The 23,887-nt window shown below is 38.7% G+C and overlaps 1 protein-coding gene across 2 annotated transcripts in view; it reads left to right on the top strand.

Moving 5' to 3' along the window:
- Window positions 1-23,887, top strand: part of HSD17B4 (hydroxysteroid 17-beta dehydrogenase 4) — an 88,160-nt gene that overhangs the window by 16,944 nt on the left and 47,329 nt on the right. For both annotated transcript variants that reach the window (XM_058738272.1, XM_058738279.1), the window contains exons 4-12: window positions 1,627-1,686; window positions 3,445-3,466; window positions 3,571-3,617; window positions 6,456-6,540; window positions 7,876-8,063; window positions 14,642-14,733; window positions 18,231-18,255; window positions 20,530-20,658; window positions 23,139-23,242. In XM_058738272.1, coding sequence (XP_058594255.1) covers window positions 6,518-6,540; window positions 7,876-8,063; window positions 14,642-14,733; window positions 18,231-18,255; window positions 20,530-20,658; window positions 23,139-23,242 — 561 coding nt within the window. In that variant the 5' untranslated portion in view covers window positions 1,627-1,686; window positions 3,445-3,466; window positions 3,571-3,617; window positions 6,456-6,517. The remainder of the gene's footprint in view (window positions 1-1,626; window positions 1,687-3,444; window positions 3,467-3,570; window positions 3,618-6,455; window positions 6,541-7,875; window positions 8,064-14,641; window positions 14,734-18,230; window positions 18,256-20,529; window positions 20,659-23,138; window positions 23,243-23,887) is intronic.

Below are 23,887 nucleotides of genomic sequence, written 5' to 3'. Positions count from 1 at the left end.
TATTTATTTTTGGGACAGAGAAAGACAGAGCATGAACGGGGGAGGGGCAGAGAGAGAGGGAGACACAGAATCGGAAACAGGCTCCAGGCTCCGAGCCATCAGCCCAGAGCCTGACGCGGGGCTCGAACTCACGGACCGCGAGATCGTGACCTGGCTGAAGCCGGACGCTTAACCGACTGCGCCACCCAGGCGCCCCACGTTTATTTATTTTTGAGACAGAGAGAGACAGAGCATGAACGGGGGAGGGGCAGAGACAGAGGGAGACACAGAATTGGAAGCAGGCTCCAGGCTCTGAGCCATCAGCCCAGAGCCCGATGCGGGGCTCGAACTCATGGACCGTGAGATCGTGACCTGAGCTGAAGTCGGACGCTTAACCGACTGAGCCACCCAGGCGCCCCTTCATTTTGAAATTTTAAGGGAAGGGAAATAGGAAATGATTTGTTTTGAGTGTTCCAGGGAATAATGAGACAGACATCTTAGCATCTTCTTCACACTGAGGATCTAGAAAAATGTTTTCAACTTTTTTTTTTTTTTTAAGTTCTGGAGTTTAAAGAATCACTTTTATAAAGATAATAATTCCAGACCCCCTCCTCTTCCCCTCCCCCCCCGACTTTTGACACGCAACCCGTATCACCCAAGATTCAGTGAGGAAAACAGAGACCCCTCTAGGTTTCCAAGTGTGAAGCGTTTTAATGCAAAGAATTAGAGGCTTGCATGACCATTGGAAGGGCATGTCTGGGAAACCGGGTAACCTTGTCAGCCTGCAGCCTGTGGTTCTCACAGCTCACCTAGATGTGCCTGCGAGCTTTCATCGGCACTCTGCTCATAAGATTTGCCCGCACCTGCAGGCTTTTCCTACTTTTCTGTCCTTTAGTGGGTATCTCTTTTTGGCAGATCTAACTCCACTGTATGGATCTCAGGGAAGGGAATGTATTTCCTGGCTCCTCCCAAGTGATGGCAGAGAGTACAGAGAAAGGCAGGGGTGATGTTGAGTTGACCCCTGACCATTTGACACACAACTGCGGGCCTGTGAGCTCTTCCCTTGGGCTGATGAACAGAAAATAAGAAAGCTGTGCTATTTTGTTGAGCTTTACTTTTTGTATTTAATAATGCAGTGTCTCCATGTGTAGTTATATAGCATTGGACATGCTTTTTCAAATTAAACGTGTACCCCCTTTCCTCCCTCCTCATTTCTAATTTGCATCTTTAAGGGGAAGTGTCTGTGTGACTTTTTCAAATTAAACAAAATGAAATACTCAGTTTGTCTGTCATACTAGTCACACTTCAAGGTTAGTAGTTAGTGGCTACTGTCTTAGTACAGAAATAGGACAGACAGTTGTATTAGACAGTGCTGTTTCAGATAGCGTTTGCCAAATACTTCTTATTCCCCTTCTCTTTCTCTCTCTCTTTTTTTAGTAGGTTAAATAATTGTTTTAGGGGCTACATTTCTTTTGTAACATTAGGTCATCTATATTTTGATTTGTTATGTGCCTGTAATACACATTTATTTTTGTGGAAATGAATTCTGTTGAGAAGAGTATCTGTCCTGTGCTCTGATCCACAGAATTTAGGAGTCATTCGTGAGGGATATTACTGATGTTTTACACTAATTCTCCCTTCCCCCAGATTCAGTAGAAGCAGGAGAGAAGGTTGTGAAGACAGCACTGGACGCTTTTGGAAGAATAGGTGATGTTTCTTTGTGTTTATGGTCCTGACAGAGCACTTTCTACCTTTCCTAATAAAATGTTCTTGATGTAATTTTGGTTTATAAAAAACTCCTTTTTTTAAACATTTTTTTTTTAAGTTTATTCATTTTTGAAAGAGAGACACAGCGTGAGCAGGGGGAGCACAAAGAGAGGGAGACACAGAATATGAAGCAGGCTCCAGGCTTTGAGCTGCCAGCACAGAGCCTGACGCGGGGCTTGAACTCGTGAATCATGAGATGACAACCTGAGCTGAAGTTGGATGCTTAACCAACTGAGCCACCCATGCACCCCAAAACTCCTTCTTTATAACTAAATTTTTAGATTTGTTTTAAAAATTATTTTATATACTCTACCTCATTCACACAAAGGGCTAAGAGGTGGCATTTTTTTTTAATGCAAGAATGTGTCGAGTTTGTTTTATATTTTTTCAGATTTTAAGAATGTTTAAAAAATTAGAAGCATTTTCTAAGTTCCTTATTTATCATAATTTAATTATACCTCAAATATGTTTATAAAATAAATATTTTGGCAATAGAGGACCCAGTAGAATTTTGGGATAATTATGATTTAGATTAAAATGATTCAATGTTTTGCAAATTAGTTAAGATGAATTATATATAATTAAAATCTTAATTTTTTTTTTTATTTATTTTTATTTTTTTTTTTTTCAACGTTTTTTATTTATTTTTGGGACAGAGAGAGACAGAGCATGAACGGGGGAGGGGCAGAGAGAGAGGGAGACACAGAATCGGAAACAGGCTCCAGGCTCCGAGCCATCAGCCCAGAGCCTGACGCGGGGCTCGAACTCACGGACCGCGAGATCGTGACCTGGCTGAAGTCGGACGCTTAACCGACTGCGCCACCCAGGCGCCCCTAAAATCTTAATTTTTAAGAAGCATTTCATATATATTGTTTAGTTTATCCCTCTCTAGATAATGTTCTTCGTTTAGTTCCACACATTCTTAGTAAAGGTTATTAGTTACTTCAGGGAAACATTACCTCTGGTAAGCCCAACATGTTTATAGTCTGGAAGACATTAACTTTTATGATGTGAATGTGCTCCCCCTGCTTTTGTTTTTCTAGTTATGTATGGTTAATCTTATGAGGGACTTGTTTACATATAGTTTGACAGAGGGATAGAGGCCACAGAGGTGTGAAGTCACAGGGTGAAAACAGCCACAAGAACCTTAAAAAAATGGTTCCTTTTTTTTTTTGTTTTAAAATAGTGGGAATACAAGTGTGTGTTGTGATAGGCCGTTAGTTTCTCACTCTGATGGGTTCCTTTCTGGGATTTTGACTTTTGAGTGGCAAAAACAAATCTTTTAAACTTGATTTTCTGAGTGAATTCTGAGATTAATTGAGGGATGGCTTGTGGTTACCACTGAATGCTAAGAACCTTACAGGTTGGACAACAGCTAATCCTACAAACAATCTGATAGAATTTTGGCAGAAGGTGGAGGTGGAAAAACGTACATATGTAAGTTTGAGAGGAAAGCACTGATAAGGATGTGATACTTGTGAATTGTTTTTTGTTTTTGTTTTTGTTTTTTTGTTATTTTACTTTAGGTATAAAATTTTTTTCTGATATCACTCTTTTCCTATTATTATTTACTTTTCCATGGGGGGACCCCAATTTTGAAAGAAATATGAATCGTAAGCCAATGCAAATTAACATGCTTGCTTTTATATTTGTGACTTGGATATATATGTATATATTTTCTCTTTTTTTGTGTTGTAGATGTTGTGGTCAACAATGCTGGGTGAGTATTTCTTTTTTCATTTTAAGTAAAATAATGTGTGAAATTTTTTTTTTTTCCAAGTAGGTACTCCTCCCCTCTAACCTATATAATATCATTGTTTTTAGAATTCTGAGGGATGGTTCTTTTGCTAGAATAAGTGATGAAGACTGGGGTAAGTTGTTTGTAACATATATCTCTGTGGGACATAACCTATCCATTTAACCTTATAATAGTTGAGACATTTGTATATTTAAGGAAAAACCTACTTCTGCCTACTTTTTCTCCTCCAAATGTAGATGATGAATATGATGAATAAACTTTACAACTGAAAATGACAACAACATTTGGAAGTAGCTTATTTTCTTTTAACATTTGATAAACCAGAAAACTTTAAATCAGTTGACAGAAGTTACCTGAAAGGATTTTGTGCCTTTCAAGTCATTTTCCCCTTTTTCTTGAGAAGATGTTAGCATTTCCCAGCTGTACTAACTCTTTTTTTTTTTTTTTTTAGTTATTTTTGAGAGAGAGAGAGAGCAGGGGAGGGGCAGAGAGAGAGGGAGAGAGAATGGCAGGCAAGCTTCTCACTGTTAGCACAGAGCCTGACACGGGGCTCGAATCTCCAAACTGTGAGATCATGACCTGAGCTGAAATTAAGAGTTGGACACTTACCTGACTGAGCCATCCAGGTTCCCCTCAGCTGTATTAACTCTTTGTAACGGTCTTCAACATGCTTAGCTGCTTGTGTGATTCCTATTTCAAGAGCCAGAGCAGGATATAGAAGGGGTGTGAGGCACCGAAGATGTTGGAGTTCTGAGAACTGGGGAGGGAAAACCATTGATGTAATTTCAAAGTTTCTAATGAGTAGGGGAAAATCCCATTAGGAATGCCACAGAAAGATTGAGTTTATTTATTTATTTATTTTTAAATGTTTATTTATTTGTTTTTGATTGGGGGTGGGGGTGGTGAGCCAGGGAAGGGCAGAGAGAGAGGGAGACCGAGAATCTGACGTGTGCAGAGCCCGATGTGGAACTTGTGAGATCATGACCTGAGCTGAAGTCGGACACGTAACTGACTAAGCCACCCAGGAGCCCCAGAAAGATTGAGTTTAGATAACAAACAAGTCACAGTTGTCCCATGTCCCCCGCCGTTTGGCCTTCATGTGTTTACTTTCACTGGCTGTCAGAACGAAAGTAAACAAAGGTGGCTGAGACCTTAGGAGGCATGGCAACTGAGGTAAATCATATCACCGTCTATAGAATGTGCTTTTGGGGACAATGGCCAGGAGTTCTTTCAGAAGAAGCAAAATATTTTTATGATTGAGAATTAAGCAAAGAAGGGCTTTTAATTTCCTCTTTCTGTTTTAACAACTGGGGCAAAAAAAGAAGCTGAGAAAGTTAGCAAAAGGGGCTTACCTTTTCGATTTCCTTTCCACTCTGGTGGGGCCAGGCCGTTTCCTCCTCTGCTTTTATCCCAGGCTCACTATTCTGAACCCCCTAGTCACCTTCCCTTTCTTCTTTTTCTTTCTTAAGTTTCTCTCTTTTCATTTTTACCTTATTCTTCTAATATACATGTGAAAACATTTGTCGATGTTCCAGATCAGAACAAAAATAAGTAATGGTAAAACCTTGATAATTAAGAGAACAAATGAAATCTGCAGCTGTTTGTCTATCTGAATCATTCCCCAACTTGTGTGTTCATGAGATTGACATCTCTAAAAGCAGATGGGTCTGTCTTAACCCTGTCTCCTCCCTCTCTCCCTCCATTTTCTTACCCCCTCTGCCCCAACTCATTTATAGTTTACCCTGGTAAAAATAGGGAAATAGTGAGCAACGTTTTCTGGACAGTGAACTGTGTAGTTTATAATCACGCTTTTTCAAAATTTTATTTATTTCATTAAAAATGTTCATTATTGAAGTATAGTTGACATACAATGTTATATTATTTTCAAATGCACAGCATAGTGATTCAACAATTATATACATTACACTTTAATGTTTGTGTTGATTCCCAATGTATGTGTAAAATTCTTGGATATTTATACTAGTGGATTAAAAAATTTTTTTCTTAATCTTTATTTATTTTTGAGAGAGAGAGAGAGAGTGTGAGCAGGGGAGGGGCAGAGAAAGAGAGGGAGACAGAATCTGAAGCAGGCTCCCGGCTCGGAGCTGTCACCCCAGGGCCTGACGTGGGGCTCAAACCCACGGACTGTGAGATCATGACTTGAGCTGAAGTCAGACAATTGACTTCAGTCAATCCACAGGTGCTCCAGTGGATTTTATTTTTTTAAGTTTATTTATTTATTTTGAGAGAGAGAGAAAGCGCAAATGGGGGAGGGGCAAAGAGAGAGAGAAGAGAGTGAGAATCCAAGCAGGCTCTATACCAGCAGCTTGGAGCCTGATGAAGGGCTTGAAGCCATGAGCTGCAAGATCATGACCTGAACTGAAGTCTGACACTTAACTGACTGAGCCACCCAGGCACCCCTGTAGTAGTGGATTTTTAAATTAAATTATTTTTAAAATAAAGATGGCATTGTATTTAGATGTGCTCAGGGATTATAATAATTTTATCATGAATTATAGGGAAAATGAGTATGAACTATTGATTGTTTACATAATTGGGATAAAAGCAAAAAATGGTTACTCAGGGAGTAGTGTGACAATAGTTGATTTTGAATGCTTGGTATAGGGGTATCTAGGTGATTCTATTGGTTGAGCATCTGACTCTTGATTTCAGCTCAGGTCATGATCCCAGGGTTGTGGGATTGAGCCCTGCATTGGGCTCTTTACTGAGCGTGGAGCCTGCTTAAGATTCTCTCTCTCTTCTGGCCTTCCCCCGCTCATGCTCACTCACTCTCTCTCTCTCAAAATAAGTAAATTAACTAAAAAAGTTAAATGAATGTTTGGTATAAAATGGATGTCTTTGTATAAATAAATCATTGCTTATGTTGATTATGAGACATGCCTGTCTAATTTTTAACAAAATATGTAATAAAAATAATTTGTTGTTTTAGATATAATCCATAGAGTTCATTTACGAGGCTCATTCCAAGTGACCCGGGCGGCTTGGGATCATATGAAGAAACAGAAGTTTGGGAGGTAGAGTTGCATGTGGCTGTTGGGGGACTGGAGACGCTGTGTGTGGGTCCTCATGTCCAGGGAAAGATAAGTGCTTTGACATTAATGAAGATATATTCAGATCTGCACAGGCTTTTTTTTTTTTTTTTTTTTTTTTTTTAAATTTATTTATTTTGAGACAGAGATAGCACAAGGGGAGTAGAGACAGAGAGAGAGGGAGAGAGAGAGAATCTCAAGCAGGCTCTGCACTCTAAGCGCAGAGCCCGATGCAGGGCCCAAACTCACGAACTGTGAAATCATGACCTGAGCTGAAACCAAGAGTTGGACGTTTAAACGACTGAGCCACTCAGGTGCCCCTCACAGGCTTTTTAATGCAGTGTTGCCGTATACCCTCTCATTAAATTGGGGGTCATTTAGCCACATATTAGCTGAGCCGGCCAACTTTGTATTTCTTTTCACCTCCTGCTTTTCATTATTAATGAATTTCCTGCTGTTCTCTGATATTCTAACAGTACAAACATGGAGGATTCAGCCGTACGTTATTTTTTAACCAAAGTATTATTTTGTGTCTACTGATCACGTGAGGGGAGATGAGCTGTGTGTCCAGCTGGCTGGTACTGGTCAGACAGGAGCTGGTCTTTATAAATGGTTTGGGACCTGTAGGTCCCATCTGTGGCGGTGTTTGTGCGAGTGCCTTGGAACAAAGCAGAGCTGGGAGGTGGCTTGGTGCCCTCTGACACAGTCTGTCCTGTTAACTTATGGTTCACACGCATTTTCTAGCAGTAAATTGTTTGTGATACCTGTTCTTGGAGCGTTTCTCCTGACCCTCAGTTTCTGAAAATGAATGACGTGAATTGTTTTCTTTGGTCGACTAAATATAGTGAGTGAGATTGGGTCCAGTTTTGGAGATGGCATAGTTTTAGTATGAGGCATTTAACATTATTCACAAAAAGGGGCAGTGTAATGAGAAGTAAAGAATTAGAACTGGTTTTTCTTATACTTCTTATTGTAGCATTAACTCATATATTGCCACCTTATTTTGTTTATAAATATTTATTGTTGTTCTCAGTAGATAATAAATATACGTTCTTACACTTGAATTTATTTGGTCTTGATTGGGGATTCTTTTTAAAAGTTAAATCTTGTAGTTAAATTTTGAGAGATTACTTTTATTATTAATATTATTTTATGAATATTTTATTATTTTATGAATCATGACTGTAGGAACCTAATGACAGTATACAGAGTTGCTTTTGACAGGTGTAATAGTACGGAAAAAGAAAAAATTAAGTTTGGAGTTTGCATTGTTGTCAAAACATGAGAAAGAGATTTTGAGAGATGGATTTTTCCTTTCAGGATTATTATGACTACATCAGCTTCAGGAATATACGGCAACTTTGGCCAGGCCAATTATAGTGCTGCGAAGCTGGGTCTTCTGGGCCTTTCAAACACTATTGCACTTGAAGGCAAGAAAAGCAACATTCACTGTAACACTATTGCCCCTACGGCTGGATCCCGGATGACCCAGACAGTTATGCCTGAAGGTAAATAGCTTAGATTTTTCAGTGCTCTTAGCTACAAATCTGTGTGGAGTGAGTTTTGCAGAAGTACTTAATTTTCTGAATACTTAAAATGTTATTTATCTTACAGTTTCAAAAAGCATTATGCATAATTTGTATTTGTTACAGAAAATTTAGGAAAACCCAAAGGAAAAAAATGTAAAATGACCCATAATTTTACCATTCAGAGATGAAATTTCATTCTTTTTCTCTGCATAGGTACACATGAATACCTAAATATCTTTGTTGTTTTTGCTTTTTACTGAAGGTGGCAATAGCATTCTGGTTTACAGCAATGATTATTTTTTAATACTAATAGGCTGTATTTTTTAGAGTAGTTTGAGGTTTATAGAAAAATTGGGCAGATAGTGAAGATAGTTCCCATACGGTTTTTCCTACTATGTATTAACACTTTGTGCTAGTGCGCTACCTCTGTTATCACTGATGAACAAGTATTGATCCACTATGTTAATTCAAGTTCATCGTTTCTACTTGGGCTTACTCTTTGTGTTGTATAGTTATATGGGCTTTCACAAACGCATAATGTTCTGTATCCACTGTTATTTACAGAATTCTCTTCTATAGAATAGTTTCACTGCCCTGAAAGTACCCCCGTGCCTTCACCTCTTCATCCTCCCTCTCCTTGAATGTCTGGGAGGACTGAAGTTCATTTCTTTTTGTCAGTGAATAACATACCCTGGTGTGGAGGGCCTGTAATTTATTCATTCTCCTATTGAGGAACATCTTAGTTGCTTCCAGCTTTTGGCAATTATGGATAAAAGCTGTTGTAAACATTCATGTGCAGTTTGAGAAAATTTTTTTTTCAAGTGTCTTCACTTAGAGAGAGAGAGAGAGAGAGTGTGTGTGTGTGTGTGTGTGTGTGTGTGTGTGTGTGTGTATGCATGCGTTGGGGAGGGGGAGAGAGAGGGAGAGAGAATCCCAAGCAGGCTTTGTGCTGTCCGCACAGACCCCACTGCAGGGCTTGATCCCATGAGCCAGGAGATTATGCCCTAAGCCGAATCAAGAGTCGGACTCTTAACTGACGGAGCCATCCAGGTGCCCCCATGCGCAGGTTTTTGTGTGAACGTAAGTTTTCAACTTGTTTGGGTAAATACCAAGGGGCGTGGTTGCTGGATTGTATGTTAAGACTGTTTAGCTTTGTTAAGAAATTTCCAGACTTCCTTTCAAAAGGGGTGTGTTGTGCTGTAGTACCACTAGCAACGAAGGAGAGTTCTCACTGCTCCACATCTTTGCCAGCATTTACTGTTGTCTGTCTTCTGCATTTTAGTCCTTCTCATAGGTCTGTAGTGGTGTCTCATGTTTTAATTTGCAGCTCCCTAATGATAGGTGATCTTGTGCATTTTTTCCTATGCTTGTTTGCCGTTTATCTATTCACTCCTGTGATGTGTCTGCACACATCTTTTGCTCATTTTTTAAAAAAATTTTTTAAATGTTTACTTATTTTTACGAGAGAGAGATAGACGGAGCACCTGCAGGGGAGGGGCAGAGGGAGAGGGAGACACAGAATCCAAAGCAGGCTCCAGGGTCCAAGCTGTCAGCACAGAGCCCAATGCAGGGCTCGAACCCACGAACTGTGAGATCATGACCTGAACCAAAGTCAGACGCTTAACTGATGGAGCCACCCAGGCCCCCTATCTTTTGCTCATTTTTAAATTGGGTGGTTTATTTTCCTACTGTTGAGTTTTTAGCATTCTTTGCATATTTTGGAAACAAGTTCTTGATCAGATACGTGTTTTGCAAAATTTTTTCCCCACTCTATAGCTTGTCTTTTTTTCCCTTTAATGTTTCTCAATTTTGAAGGATGATTTCACTGATAATGGGATCCTGGATTGGTAGTTGTTTTTCTTTCAACACTTAACTATTTCACTCCACCTTCTTCTTGCTTCTTACATGGTTTCTGATTCAGAAGAGAAGTCTGCTGTAATCCTTTCCTTATACATCTGTAGGCAAGGTGTTTTTTCCCCCCTGTCTTCTTCCCAGATATTTCTCTTTGTTTTCTGCAGTTGGAATATAATGTACTTAGGTGGAGATTTTTGGCAATATACTGATACTTGATAGTCTCTGAACTTATGGATCTGTGGTTTGGTGTCTGTCATTAATTTTGGAAAACTTTCAGCCTTTACTGCTTTAAATATTTTTTTCTATTTCTTCTGCTTCTGGTGTTATCCTTATGTACACATTCTCTCTTTTGCAGTTATCTCACAGTTCTTGGATATTCTTTTCCTTTTTTAAAATTCTTTTTTCTTTTTGCATTTTAGTTTGGGAAGTTTCTATCGACATATATTTAAGTTCACTGACCCTTTTCGTTTCTGTTATATTGCTTTTGTTTTCTGACATTTCCTTTTGATTTGTTCTTAGAGTTTCCATCTCCCTGCTTATTGTAGCCATATCTATTGTTGCATGCTGTCTGCTTTTTCCATTACAGCCTGTAGCATATTAATTATAGTTATTGTATGTATTCATTTATTTATTTTAAAGACTTTTTTTAAAGTTTATTTATCTTGAGAGAGCGCACACACATGTGCACGATTGGGGTAGGAGCAGAGAGAATGAGGAATAGAGAGAATCACAAGCAGACTTTGCCCTGTCAGTGCACAGCCTCAGGTGGGGCTTGAACTCACGAACTGCAAGGTCATGACCTGAGCCTAAACCAAGAGTCAGACGTGTAACTGACTGAGCCACCTAGGCACCCCTAATTGTAGCTATTTTAAATTCTTCGTCTCATAATTCCAGAATGTCTATTTTATTTGAACCTGGTTCTGATACTTTGTCTCTTCAGCCTGTGCTTTTCTTGCCTTTTAGCATGCCTTGAAATGTTTGTTGAAAGCTGAACATGGTGCACTGGGGTGTAGTAGAAAGTGAGGTAAATAGGCCTTTAGTGTGAGATTTTAAGTATATGTGCTTAGGCCATAAGCCATGTTTTTTGTTTGCCGGGACTATCTGTGTCAGAGGCTTTTCTCCTCTCTGTCCTTGTTTTTGTGTTCCCTGTTGTCTTTGGGTTTCCCCAAAAACTCTTTGTTAAATAGAATGCGTCTTTGAGCTCTGTCAGGTAGAACCCACTGTTGTTATACTGGAGTCCTGTTGCTGTGGCTGTAAGTCACGGGGAGGGAAGATGTTCTATAACCTTATGATTGAATCTCCATTTTTCTTTAGGGAGTCACAGTCCTGGGTTGTGACTTTCAGAAGAGTTTCTTAGCCATTTTCACCCTCTTTGCTTAATTGAGACAGGAATGCGAGAGAGGCTCCAGTTTGCTAATTGCCTTTTCCCTAGGTCAGATGAGGCTCTGGTAGTCTCCCGTGAAGATAGCCCTTTGTTAAGGAAAGCACCATGCTCTGTGTATATTTCAAAACGATTTTTTTTTGTCACCTTCTTCCTTTTTTTTTTTTTTTTTTCTGTAATATTTCAAATAAGTCTTAGACTTTATATTTCACCTAATAAATTCTTGGAAATATATCTCTAACCGATAGGGACATTATAACCACAGTGTCATCATCACATCAAACAAAATAATTCTTTCACATCACCTAATAACAAATTAATATTAAGATTTACTGGCTGTCTAAAAGGTACCCTTTTTGAGTTGGCTTATTCCACAGGGATCCAGATAAAGTCCACAGGCATTTTGTTACCATAGCTCTTGTTTTTTTTAATAAAAGTGTTTGTTCTTTAAAAAAAAAAAAAAAAAGCCATTTATTTGTTGAAGAAACTAGTTAATTTGTCCTAGAGATTAGTACTCATTCTTGGTTTGGGTTGTCCTTGTCCTTTTGTGGAAAATCAATTGACCATGTAGGTGCGGGGTCTGTTTCTGAATTCTGTGTTCTGTTCCACTGACGTGTGCCTGTCTTTTTACCAATGCCATGAAGTTTTGGTTACTATAGTTTTTCCTTTTCTTTCTTTCTTTCTTTCTTTCTTTCTTTCTTTCTTTCTTTCTTTCTTTCTTTCTTTCTTTCTTTCTTTCTTTCGACAGAGAGAGTGCAAGTAGGGGAGGAGCAAAGGGAGAAGGAGAGAAAGTCTCTTAAGCAGGCTCAGTCTGACATGGGGCTTGATCTCACTATTGTGAGATCATGACCTGAGCCCAAATTAAGAGTCGGATGCTTAACCGACTGAGCCACCAAGGTGTCCCTTGATTACTGTAGTTTTATAGTAAGTCTTGAACTCAGGTAATATGAGTCTTCCAACTTTGTTCTTTGAAAATGTAAAATTTAAGTGTATGATTGAGAGCCTGTTCTTATACTTAATTATATAATAGACTACTTGACTAGTGGACAACCTTGTGGTTTTTAATACTTCTGGTTTTTAACATAATTTCTAAAAGGAAATCTTTATAATATTTTATTAAATTTTTTTTTAATATTTATTTTTGAGAGAGAGAGAGAGACAGAACATGAGTTGGGGAGGGGCAGACAGAGAGGGAGACACAGAATCCGAAGCAGGTTCCAGGTTCTAAAATGTCACCACAGAGTCTGACGTGGGGCTCGAACTTACGGGCTGCAAGATCATGACCCAAGCTGAAGTCGGACACTTAACCAACTGAGCTACCCAGGCATCCCATGCAGCTGATGACTTTAAATTGATGCCAGTGCTCATTTACCATTCTGAAAATCCTAGGACCCTTAAGAATTATGCAAAATTTACTCTGCCTGTGTTCTATAAATGGAACAACAAAGCCTTGATGACAACACATGTGTTTACAGCAAGGTTGACTGAATATTTTGGGTCTACTGTTGAGACCTAGTGCTCAGAAGAAAAGATATCTTTCAAAATATTACTATTCATTAACAGTACACCAGCTCACCCAAGAGTTCTGATGGAGATGTAGATTAATGTTGTTTTCAGTCCTGCTACAAGGAGTCATTTCAACTTTCAAGTCTTATTATTTAAGATACACATTTTATAATGTTATAGCTGACCTAGACAGTGATTCCTGTGATGGATCTGGGAAAAATAAATTGAAAACCTTCTGGAAAGGATTCACCATTCTAGATGCCATTAAGAATATTTGTGATTTGTGGGAAGAGATTAAACTATCAACATTCACAGGAATTTGGAAGGTGTTGATTTCCACTCTCATGGATGACTTTGAGGGGTTCTAGACTTCAGTGAAAGAAGTCACTGCAGATTCAGTGGAAATAGCAAGAGAACTAGCATTAGAAGTAGAGCCTGATGGTGTGACTGAATTCTTGCAATCACATGATAAAACTTGAACGGATGAGGAGCTCTTAGGGATGAGCAAAGAAAGTGGTGCTTGAGATGGAATCTACTCCTGGTGAAGAGGTCATGAAGATTGTTGAAATAATAACACAGGATTTAGAATATTATATAAATTGAGTTGTTAAAGCAGCAGCAGGGTTTGAGAGATTGACTCGTTTTGAAAGTTCTAGTGTGGGTAAAATGCTGTCAGACAACATCATATCCTACAGAGAAATCAGTTGACAGGGAGAGTCAAGTGATGGGACATACTTCATTATTGTATTTTAAGAAAGTGTCACAGCCACCCCAGCCTTCAGCAGCCACCCCCCTGATTAATCAGCAGCCATTTACATTGAGGCAAGACTCTCATCTAGCTAAAATATTATAACTCACTGAAAACCCAGATGATGATTATCGTTTTTTAGCAATAAGGTATTTTATTTTATTATTAGTTTTTAAATATTTATTTTGAGAGAGAGATAGTATGAGCAGGGGAGGGGTAGAGAGAGGGAAACAGAATCCCAAGTAGGCTCCATGCTCAGCGTGGACCCTGATGCAAAGCTCAGTCTCACAAACCGCGAGATCATGATCTGAGCTGAAATCAAGTGTTGGAGGCTTAACCAACTAAACCACCCAGGTGTGGCTAAAGTATTTTAAAATTAAAATATGTACATTGTTTTTTTAGGCATAATGTTAATGTACAGTTTAACTGACTATAGGGTAGCATGAACATGACTTTTATATGCTCCGGGGAACCAAAAAATTCATTTGACTAGCTTTATTGGTATATTTGCTTCATTGTGGTGGTCTGGAACCAAACCCACAATATCTCCAAGGTATGCCTGTTCCTTTCTACTCTATTAAGTTGCTCATGGAAAGCATCAAGTGGGAAAATATTTCTTACACTTTGTTACTCATCAGTGATGGTTGCAAGTTTCATTTCACATCATTATCTTACCGCCATTACAATGGTCAAGGCTGTTTTGTAGTTTTCTAGCTTCTGGTTAAATTGCTGGGAGAGCCAAATAGTTTTGGGAATGAATGGTGACTTCAGTTCCTCATGTTAAGTAGAATTCTACTCACCACTTACTGCCTAGGTAGCTTTAACTTAACTTGTCGTCTGTATAGTATGTTACCCCTCTTGGAAAGGTGTATCTGTTGCCTTCAAAGTTAGAAGGGATGAAACAGTTCTTTCAAAAGCTTTGAATGTTAGACTGATTAATTTTGTAGATCTCATTTTGTTCTTATTTTGAATTACCAAAATTTGTAAGTAAGGAGTTTTCAGAAAGCAAAATGGTGGATTGAATATGTGTATATTCTTGTTAACAAACATTTTTGGGATGTGTTTTAGATCTCCTGGAAACTTTGAAGCCTGATTACGTGGCGCCCTTGGTCCTTTGGCTTTGCCATGAGAGCTGTGAGGAAAACGGTGGCTTGTTTGAGGTATTTTGCACCTTCCTGCTTTCTCTCAAAGTAATATTTGTGTAATTAAACATAAAAAATGATTTAAGCATTAATATTTTCCACTTGCTCACATTTGGAAAGATCTGCATCATTTGATATCACTTGTATATTTTTCTTTAATGTTTATTTACTTATTTTGAGAGAGAGAGAGAGACAGAGAGACAGAGAGACAAAATGTGAATAGGGGAGGGGCAGAGAAAGAGGGAGAGAGAATCCCAAGCAGGCTCCATGTTGTCATCGCAGAGTCCAACGCGGGGCTCGATCTCAGGAACCGTGAGATCATGACCTGAGATAAAATCAGGAGTCGGGTGTTTAACCAACTGAGCCACCCAGGTGCCCCTCACTTGTGTATTTTTTAAATATTATAGTTAACTAAGGAACAAGTGTTGACAAATGTCCTTTTTTGAGAAAGAAATAGCAACTTGATAAATTCTGTTTTTATTTCTTTCTTCATTTCTAATATGCTTACCAAATGAAAATGTGGCTGGTTAGAGGTGTTTAGTCAAATGAAGAAGGTTTTATTTGGTTTGGGAACCTGAATGTTAAAGTAGGAGGATAGAGCTTATGGTTCAGAGTCAGCCAGCCTGAGTTTTGAATTCTCTGTTTTGACAGTTGCTGGCTCGCTGGAATATTGTACAAATTAATGTCCCCGAGCATTAGTTTTCTTGGGCTTTTGTGACAACGAGAAATCCTATTTTTAAACTCTTAGCACTGGATCTAGTACATAATAGTTAGCCTTCAATTGTAACTGTTATGTCAGCATACCAGAAATTTAGTCTAGGCATGATAGGTCAGTAAACATAACCTATTACGTATTTTAACTTTAAGAATAAACATTCCTCTTTTTCCTCACCGTAGAGCTTTAAGTGTTTATTGTAAAAATAAGCACACATAGTCCAAACATCCAGTGAGATCCAGTTTTCACTTTGTAATCAAAGTCCTTTTAGATCTCTTTATGCCAATTTATACATTTTTGATTCCTCATTTAAGTGTGATCTCTTTTTTCCCCCTAGTACTGTTATATTTTATTTTTTATTTATTTATTTATTTATTTAAAAAAAAATTTTTTTTTTCAACGTTTTTTATTTATTTTTTTTGGGACAGAGAGAGACAGAGCATGAACGGGGGAGGGGCAGAGAGAGAGGGAGACACAGAATCGGAAACGGGCTCCAGGCTCCGAGCCATCAGCCCAGAGCCTGACGTGGGGCTCGAACTCACGGACCGCGAGATCGTGACCTGGCTGAATGTGCCACCCAGGCGCCCCTATATTTTAGATTCTCCGCCCCACCTTTATTTGATTCTCTGTGGTAATAATGAACCTGTTATATGAAGAATATTATGACATCCAAAAATATTTCTTGGTAGCAAAATTACCTGGCTTAGTTGGAAGTGAATGCTATATTAACCTGATGCATTTGAATAAAAACTTGATAAAATAAAAAATAATGTACACATATCTAAGCAGAGATGTGTGCCTCCACTTTCTTAATGACAGACATTGCGAATTGTGGAAAATTAGAGGCGAAAAGAACTTTCTAAGAACTTTACAGATTTAATAATATCAAGCCATCTGGAGCTCAGAAGTTGGCCTGCCTTTTATGTCATTAAGGAATTTTTATTATTTTGTAGATAAAAATCGTATATGCTTTTATAGAAAAATTTAAACATACAGGAAAGTTTAGAGAAGAAAACAAAAACCTCCATATTACCCTTATCTGGAGATAACTACTATTAATATTTTTATGTATTCTTCCAGTCTTTTATTAGATTTGCATCTTTTTTAAAAAATTTTTTTAATGTTTATTTTTGAGGGAGAGACAGAGACATAGAACACAAGCAGTGGAGGGGCAGGGTGAGAGGGAGACACAGAATCTGAAGCACGTTCCAGGCAGTGTGCTGTCAGCAATGAGCCCAATGAGGGGCTTGAACCCACAAACCACGGGATCATGACCTGAGCCGAAGTTGGACACTTAACTGACTGAGCCACCCAGGCGCCCCTAGATGTTTATCTTACACGAATAGTCTCTTTTCTTAGATATACATTTTATACATACAGCAAAACCTATAGAGACAACAAGGTCATGTTATACGTACAGTTTTATGTGTTTTGTATGTTGTGAACATTTTTAGTGAGCAACATTTGGTATGCATGATTGATAAAATACAGTAAGAAACATCTGTAATATCCCACCTTAAACCTTGAAATTAAGTTTTGCCACTGTTTGCCAAATTCTGAGAGGTACCTGGAGGGAGAGATAGAGATTCTTTGGCTCAGTTGGACCTCCTGTTTCTAGCGCCTGGAGGAGTTTCCAGCTTCTTGAGCTTCTCCCAAATACGGTACAATATGACATCTGTCTTGTCTGTTACCGAAACCACTGCTGACTTACCTACCCTGACAGCATCAGGGCTGACTGGTCTGTTGTAAAAGTTGTGGGCATATTCATATATAGGCAAAGGGTGATAAAAAGCCATGCCCTTGACCTGGAGCCACTAACCTGTGTGCTCTCTACTGATAACATATTCTCTTGTCCTCTGCCTGTGGAATTCTCATGATCAATTCTGACACATTGTAGTTGTGGTGCTTGAAGATTTTTTTTTTTTTTTTTTTTTAACATCACACATTCTCTTCTGGGGATTCCCCTGCATGACCTCTAGAAAAAATGTGATCTTTCTGTGTGGCAACTAATATATTTGGTCGTTTGCCTTCTCTCTATAAAGGTATCTTATTGAAACGACTATATGTAGTTGTTTAAGTCAAATCCTAATTTTATTTTCTTTCCTTTTTATGTTTTTCTTCACTAGATCTTTTTAGAGGATGCTGTTATTTCATGTCTGTGTTGTTGGGACAATCTTACTATTTTATATTATTTAACCTTTATGGTTAGCTCATGAAGAATATTATTATCCTTATTTTACATAGGGGAAAACTTGGATTTAGGGTTCAAATGATTTGATGGGACTCATACAACTAGTCAGTAGAAGAAACTATCCTTTTTTTTTTTTTTTAAGTTTTTTTTTAATGTTTATTTATATTTGAGAGAGACGGAACATGAGCAGGGGAGGGGCAGAGAGAGGGAGACATAGAATCCCAGGCAGACTTTAGGCTCCAAGCTGTCAGCATGGAGCCCAATGCAGGGCTCGAACTCACAAACAGCGAGATGATGACCTGAGTCGAAGTTGGACGCTTAACCATCTGAGTCACCCAGGCGGCCCTAAAGCCTTAGTTTCTGACATCAGTCATGCTTTTCTACCACATGCATTGTCTACCACCTAATGCTGCTTTGTATTTCTACTGTGGTAACATGAACAAAGCAAAATCATGGAGGCCCATGGACTTTTGTAGAACTGTGTTATTTTCATCCATTGTCATCTAGCCTTCTAATACTCTTAGTATGACACCTGCCTGTTTTTCTATTAAAAAATCCTCTTTGTGATCTGTTTTAGATGGTATAACTGTCTTCCCCTCTTTTTGGTAGGTTGGAGGAGGATGGATTGGAAAATGTAAGTCTCTTCTAGTTTTTCATTTGCCGTATATTGTTTCTGTATTTTTAACCTTGCACATCCAGTTGGAGCTGGGTAAAGGTCTTGCCAAATGGCTAACTATTGGAGCTCGTGCATGCGTATTCTACCTCAAACATGGGTATACCAATAGGCATTCTAAAATGTGGAAGCTGTCCTGAAGGCCTTTGGCATTTTCAAGAAACTGTTGAGGATTTTTTCCCTGTTGGCAGTCCTTATTCAGGAGTTGTCTGGCCTATGCGTAACTGGCTGTTCCTTCAGACAGCACAGTCTGTTTGTCCTCCTGTGTCCTCCTATGTCTCTGGCATCCCACATTATTATTATTATTATTTTAAAAAAAAAAAAATTTTTTTTTTTTTAACGTTTGTTTATTTTTGAGACAGAGAGAGACAGAGCATGAATGGGGGAGGGTCAGAGAGAGGGAGACACAGAATCTGAAACAGGCTCCAGGCTCTGAGCTGTCAGCACAGAGCCCGACGCAGGGCTTGAACTCATGGACCGCGAGATCATGACCTGAGCCGAAGTCGGCTGCTTAACTGACTGAGCCACCCAGGTGCCCCAATTATTATTTTTTTTAATAAAGTTTATTTATTTTTGAGAGAGATATAGAGCATGTGCATATGCATCAGTTGGGGAGGGGCAGATAGAGAAGGAAAGAGAGAATCCCAGGCAGGCTCCACACGGTCAGCATGGAGCCTGATGCTGGGGCTTGAACTCAGGAACCATGGGATCATGTCCTGAGTCGAAATCAGGATGCGTAATTGACTGAGACACCCAGGTGCCCCCACATGATTGTTCTTGCTGTTTCTGCAGAGTAATGAGTGAGAGAGGGGGCTGTTTTGTAAAGATGGGAAGAGTCTTGTCCTAGAGAGCACAGCAGGAAAATTTTCCAATTCTCTTGTTTGATTCTTTTCTTCCTTGGGGCTATGAGACATCAGGAGGTAATGGTCAGGAATCACAGGGGACAACTTGCTGAGACAGAAATTGCAACTGATGTCTGGAAATTGTTGCCCTCTGGTCCAATAGTGAACTCATTTGGCTTCAACCATCTCTTTCCCCAGCTCCCCAGTCTTGTGAGTTCCACATTGGACAATTGCTTCATGACATTTAAAAAAATTGTGAAAAATTCCAGTATCCCAAATCAAGTTTTCAATTGGCTGCTGGTATCAGAATTAATGAAATTATTTAAAAGGTTGTCATTACTGGAGGGCATTGATACAGCATAGAGTATCAATATTTTCATCATTAATGACTATTCTCTTTGGTTATCAAAGTAACGTATATTACTCAAGCATTGTTCAACATAAGTGTCTCAGGATATCCATTTAAGAAAGGAAATGTTGCAATAAAAGTTTTTTCTGAGACTTTGTCAATAAGAAAACTCTAGAAGCATGTATTTCTGTCATTGCCTGAGACAAAGCTTCAATTTAATAATCATCAAAATCTGACCAATATGTTTAAATAAGGTTACTAGTGGTTATTTTATTCCTTGGGCTTTTTTGAAAGGCAACAGTCTTAAAAATTCTCCTCACAGAATTTCTACAGCAATAATGATTTTTGTGAATCTGCCCTATTCTAGTTGACTTCCTGTGAAAAAGGAGCAAAGAGCAAAGGGAGGCATGAGGGAATTATCTGGGGCTATGTGACATATTAGTTTGGTTATCCCTCACTTTGCTGTTTAGCAAAGATCTTGAAGTATGTTACCTGAGTGATCTTTGGTCATGAAGTCAGTCTTTTGGTGTGATTGTCTATAATTAAAATTTTTATGATTGAGCATTACAGTCTTCCTTTAGTAGTCTCTGGCATGGTCAGAGGAGAGCTGTTTCCCTTCAGCTTTATATATATACATATGTATATATATATATATATATATATATATATATATATACACACACACACATATATATGTATATATACATATGTGTATATATACACACATATATATGTGTATATATATATGTATATATATATATATATGTGTGTATATATATGTATATATACATATATATGTGTATATATATATATTTTTTAAATTCACATTATCCTCATGGGATTATCATCTCAAGAACAACTTCTTTAAAGTCATGTAGTATAACTCTTCAGATGTTAGACTCATTTTGTCCCCCCTGAATTCCTTTCTCTTGCAGTTAAAAAAAATTCAAGGGTCTCAGATGAGTTTTACTTCCTGTGTCCCTTTTAAACTCTGTGCTTAGCTTCTTCGTTTTGTTTCTGTACGTTTCTGTACGTTTGTTTCAGTACGCTGGGAGCGGTCCCTTGGAGCCATCGTAAGACAGAAGAATCAACCCATGACCCCCGAGGGGGTGAAGGCTAATTGGAAGAAGATCTGTGACTTTGAGAACGCCACCAAGCCCCAGAGAATTCAAGGTAGAGGCCCAGATCCCTTCGCTCCTGGCTGGGGAGCCAGAGGCAACAAAGCATTCTCTTCTCTTAGGGACCTGTCTTCTGTTTTTAACTAGTGCATGTTTTTTGCGCCAGGAGCTATTAGAACTCTTCAGATTTAAGATATGTATGTCAACCCCCATGTCACTTTTTCTGTTTTGTTTTGTAATCCTGTGTTTTGGTTGTATGTCCGGGTGGGGGATAGTACAAGCTGTTCACCCTTCTGTGCTTCCTCCCTGATGGTTCGTTTCAGAGTCTTCTCTTATCCAACCAGTCACTGCTTACCTCACCTGGTTTTTCTCTGTTTCCCAAAAAGTTCACATAGGCCAGTTTTATTTAGGCTTAGCTCTTTTCTGTCTAATGAGTAGATTTTGCATTGTTTTATCCCTTCGTCTTTGCTGCTGTGTCTCTGCCCTTCTAAAATGCCCTTTCCTGGGGCACCTGGGTGGTTCAGTCAGTTAGGCGTCTGCTTCTTGATTTCAGCTCAGGTCATGATCTCACAGTTTTGTGAGTTCGAGCCCCACGTCAGCGTAGAGCTTGAGATTCTTCCCCTCTCTCTGCCCCTCCCCTGCTCTCACTGTCTCTATCTTTCTCAAAAATAAATGAGAAGAAACTTCAAAATGCCCCTTCCTGCCTTTATCACCTGTGCTGACCCGAGTACTTCTCTTAAAATCAAAACCCAAGCCCTGGATGTTCAACCAAACCTCCCCAGATATTTCAGGCTACATTGATTTCTCTCTTAGCTGGACTCTGACCACTTAGCATCTGCTCAGAGCTGCTTTTGTTTCGTAAATATGTGGTTTCTTAACGGCACAGTAAGATCCTTTGGAGGCAGAGACTGTGTCTTGGAGGTACTTCTTTTGTGTTTGGTGCTCGCTTGGAGCCAAACTCAGAAAGGATTCAGCAAATGCTTACTCCCTGGAATTATTGAGTTGTCTATGATTTGCCATAGAAATAGGCAACCAGCAAAAGGCACGTTGTTTTTTTTCTAGTGTAACTCACATATGCATGTAGTATATGAAGTTTATTTTTACTTATTTACTTATTTTTTTAGTATATGGAGTTTAAAGGACTCTTCTGGGAAAGATAATGATTCAGGGTTATTTTGTAGACAGATCTTTTTTTTTTTTTTCCTCTTAGTAATTTTATATTCAGTGTTTGGTAGGGGAATATATCTCAAAAAATGACTATTCTCGTTTTTTTTTCCTCCTTAATGACACTTTCCTGCCTGCTGGTACCCTCATTGAAATTTTCATTATGCTCTTTCTCAACCAGATGATAACACGATTGTAATGTCCTTAATGGTAGCATTTCCTGTATTCCATGTTTTTCTGTTTGTGATAAATTTAGCCTGTGAATGAGTCACCCATCATTGAAAATGAATGAAAGGAAAAAGAAAGAAGTACATTAAAAACTTTCCTCTGATGTCCAAGTTCCACTGTATTGCCTTAAAAGTATTCTAAAGAAAAAGCTAAACGAATTATGTAATTCTAAATGAAAATATACCCCTAAGTGTTAAAAGTAGAGTTAGAAGAAACATGTCACATTTTTCTGCAGAACTGATCATGGCTTACAGATGATGGAACTAAATCCCAGAAAAGTGCCGTAACCGGCCCAAGCTTTCTCAGTGTTTGAGCCACATTAACTCAGGTTGCCCGTGTCTCTGTGTGTCCTTTCAGCCCGTAGCAAGGTAACTTTCAGTTAAAAGCCTCCATCTGGCAGCATTCTTAGTGGGGCGGTGAGGGGAGGATTCGGAGGCAAGAAGCTGGCTGATATCCCTGGTCACACCACAGTTTGTGGTTTGCTTATAGATTGTGTCCAAGGTTAGAAAGAGGTCTGTACCTGTCAGGTTTGTTAGGTCTCAGAGTCCTTGGAATCTTCTGGCATATGTGGCAGCCCCATGAGTCTCCTTTATTAACCTTTTAGACCCCAGAACAGTAGCTTCTGAACCCTGTCTGAAGTCTCTGGTTGTAATGATGGTTTTCTCTGGATGAATTTTTAGTACCGACTTCAGAACTATCACTTGAGACGTGGGTGGGGGGTTCGGAGGATAATCTTGGCATTGTTCCATCCTGGAGGAGGGGTGATGATGGCGAGAAAGGGAAATTTGTTTTTCCTTCACCAAAAATTGCATGTCTCTGGACAAGGGTCCCACTTTACAGAGCTGTAAAATTGATCAAAGACATTGCAAAGCTCAGTGCCTCTTTGGAATCAAAACCCAGGAAGAGTATGTTGGACAATGGCTTGTTTTCCATTGACAACACCCAGTGATCTTTGGTCTATTTCGGAGTCTTTCACAGCTTCTTCTTCCTTTAATAGTCCTACCTCATATATTCAGTTCATGAGTGCCTGTGAAGGTCCTGTGGCAGGCTTGCTCACTGTTAGAGGAATGATTATCGAGCACGTTGTCACTTTTCTTAGTCATGTCTTGTAACAGAAGCATCCTTGTTGTTATTACTGTTTAGAATCAGTTGGCAGTATAATTGGAGTTATAAGTAAAATCGATTCAGATGGAGGAGTTTCGACAAATCATATGAGTCACGCAGCATCGACAGCACCATCAGGATTTGTAAGTTGGGGAGAAAAGCCTAAAAGCTGTGGCTTTTGTTGAGATCCTCTCTTTTCTTTCTTTTTTTTTTTTTCCTCTTTCTCTTTTCTCTCATACAAAAATGTTATTTTCCAAGCTATTAGTCCATTGTTAAATAGGAAAGATAAGTGACAAGACTTTTCTTAAAATATGTACTAAATATTTATAGAATTTGAATGAACATGAGGCTAAGATGTAGCCTTATTTAACTTTTACTTTCTTTTCTTCAGTATAATTACACAAGTGTCTTTTTTTTTTTTTTGGTAGTATTGATAATTCTACTGTAGTTACTGTTTTTTCTAACTTTAGAAAAGGATATCTAAGTGCCTCTTTTGAGTCATTTTTTTTTTTTAGGGAAAGCATTGATAGATTGTATTTTGGAACTATTTCAACATCGCTGCAAATAAAGGACCTCCGACTGTGTAGAAATTCTGATGGAATAGTGGTTATAGCTCATGTGAAGTTTGCTGATTTACTGTCGCCTTGAAACAAAAAAATGTAGTGCATAAATAGTGAGAAATAAATCATTTGATGCATTTGGTTTTGGTGTTTTGTGACTCAGGGCAGATAGAGTGATAATGTTAACAATCTAATTTTAACCCTGAGAATATGATTGGGTTATAAATA

Source organism: Neofelis nebulosa, chromosome 1, assembly GCF_028018385.1.
Source record: "Neofelis nebulosa isolate mNeoNeb1 chromosome 1, mNeoNeb1.pri, whole genome shotgun sequence".
Classification (NCBI taxonomy): Eukaryota; Metazoa; Chordata; class Mammalia; order Carnivora; family Felidae; genus Neofelis; species Neofelis nebulosa.
Note: the sequence above shows the minus strand (reverse complement) of the source record. Positions and strands in the feature narration are given on the sequence as shown.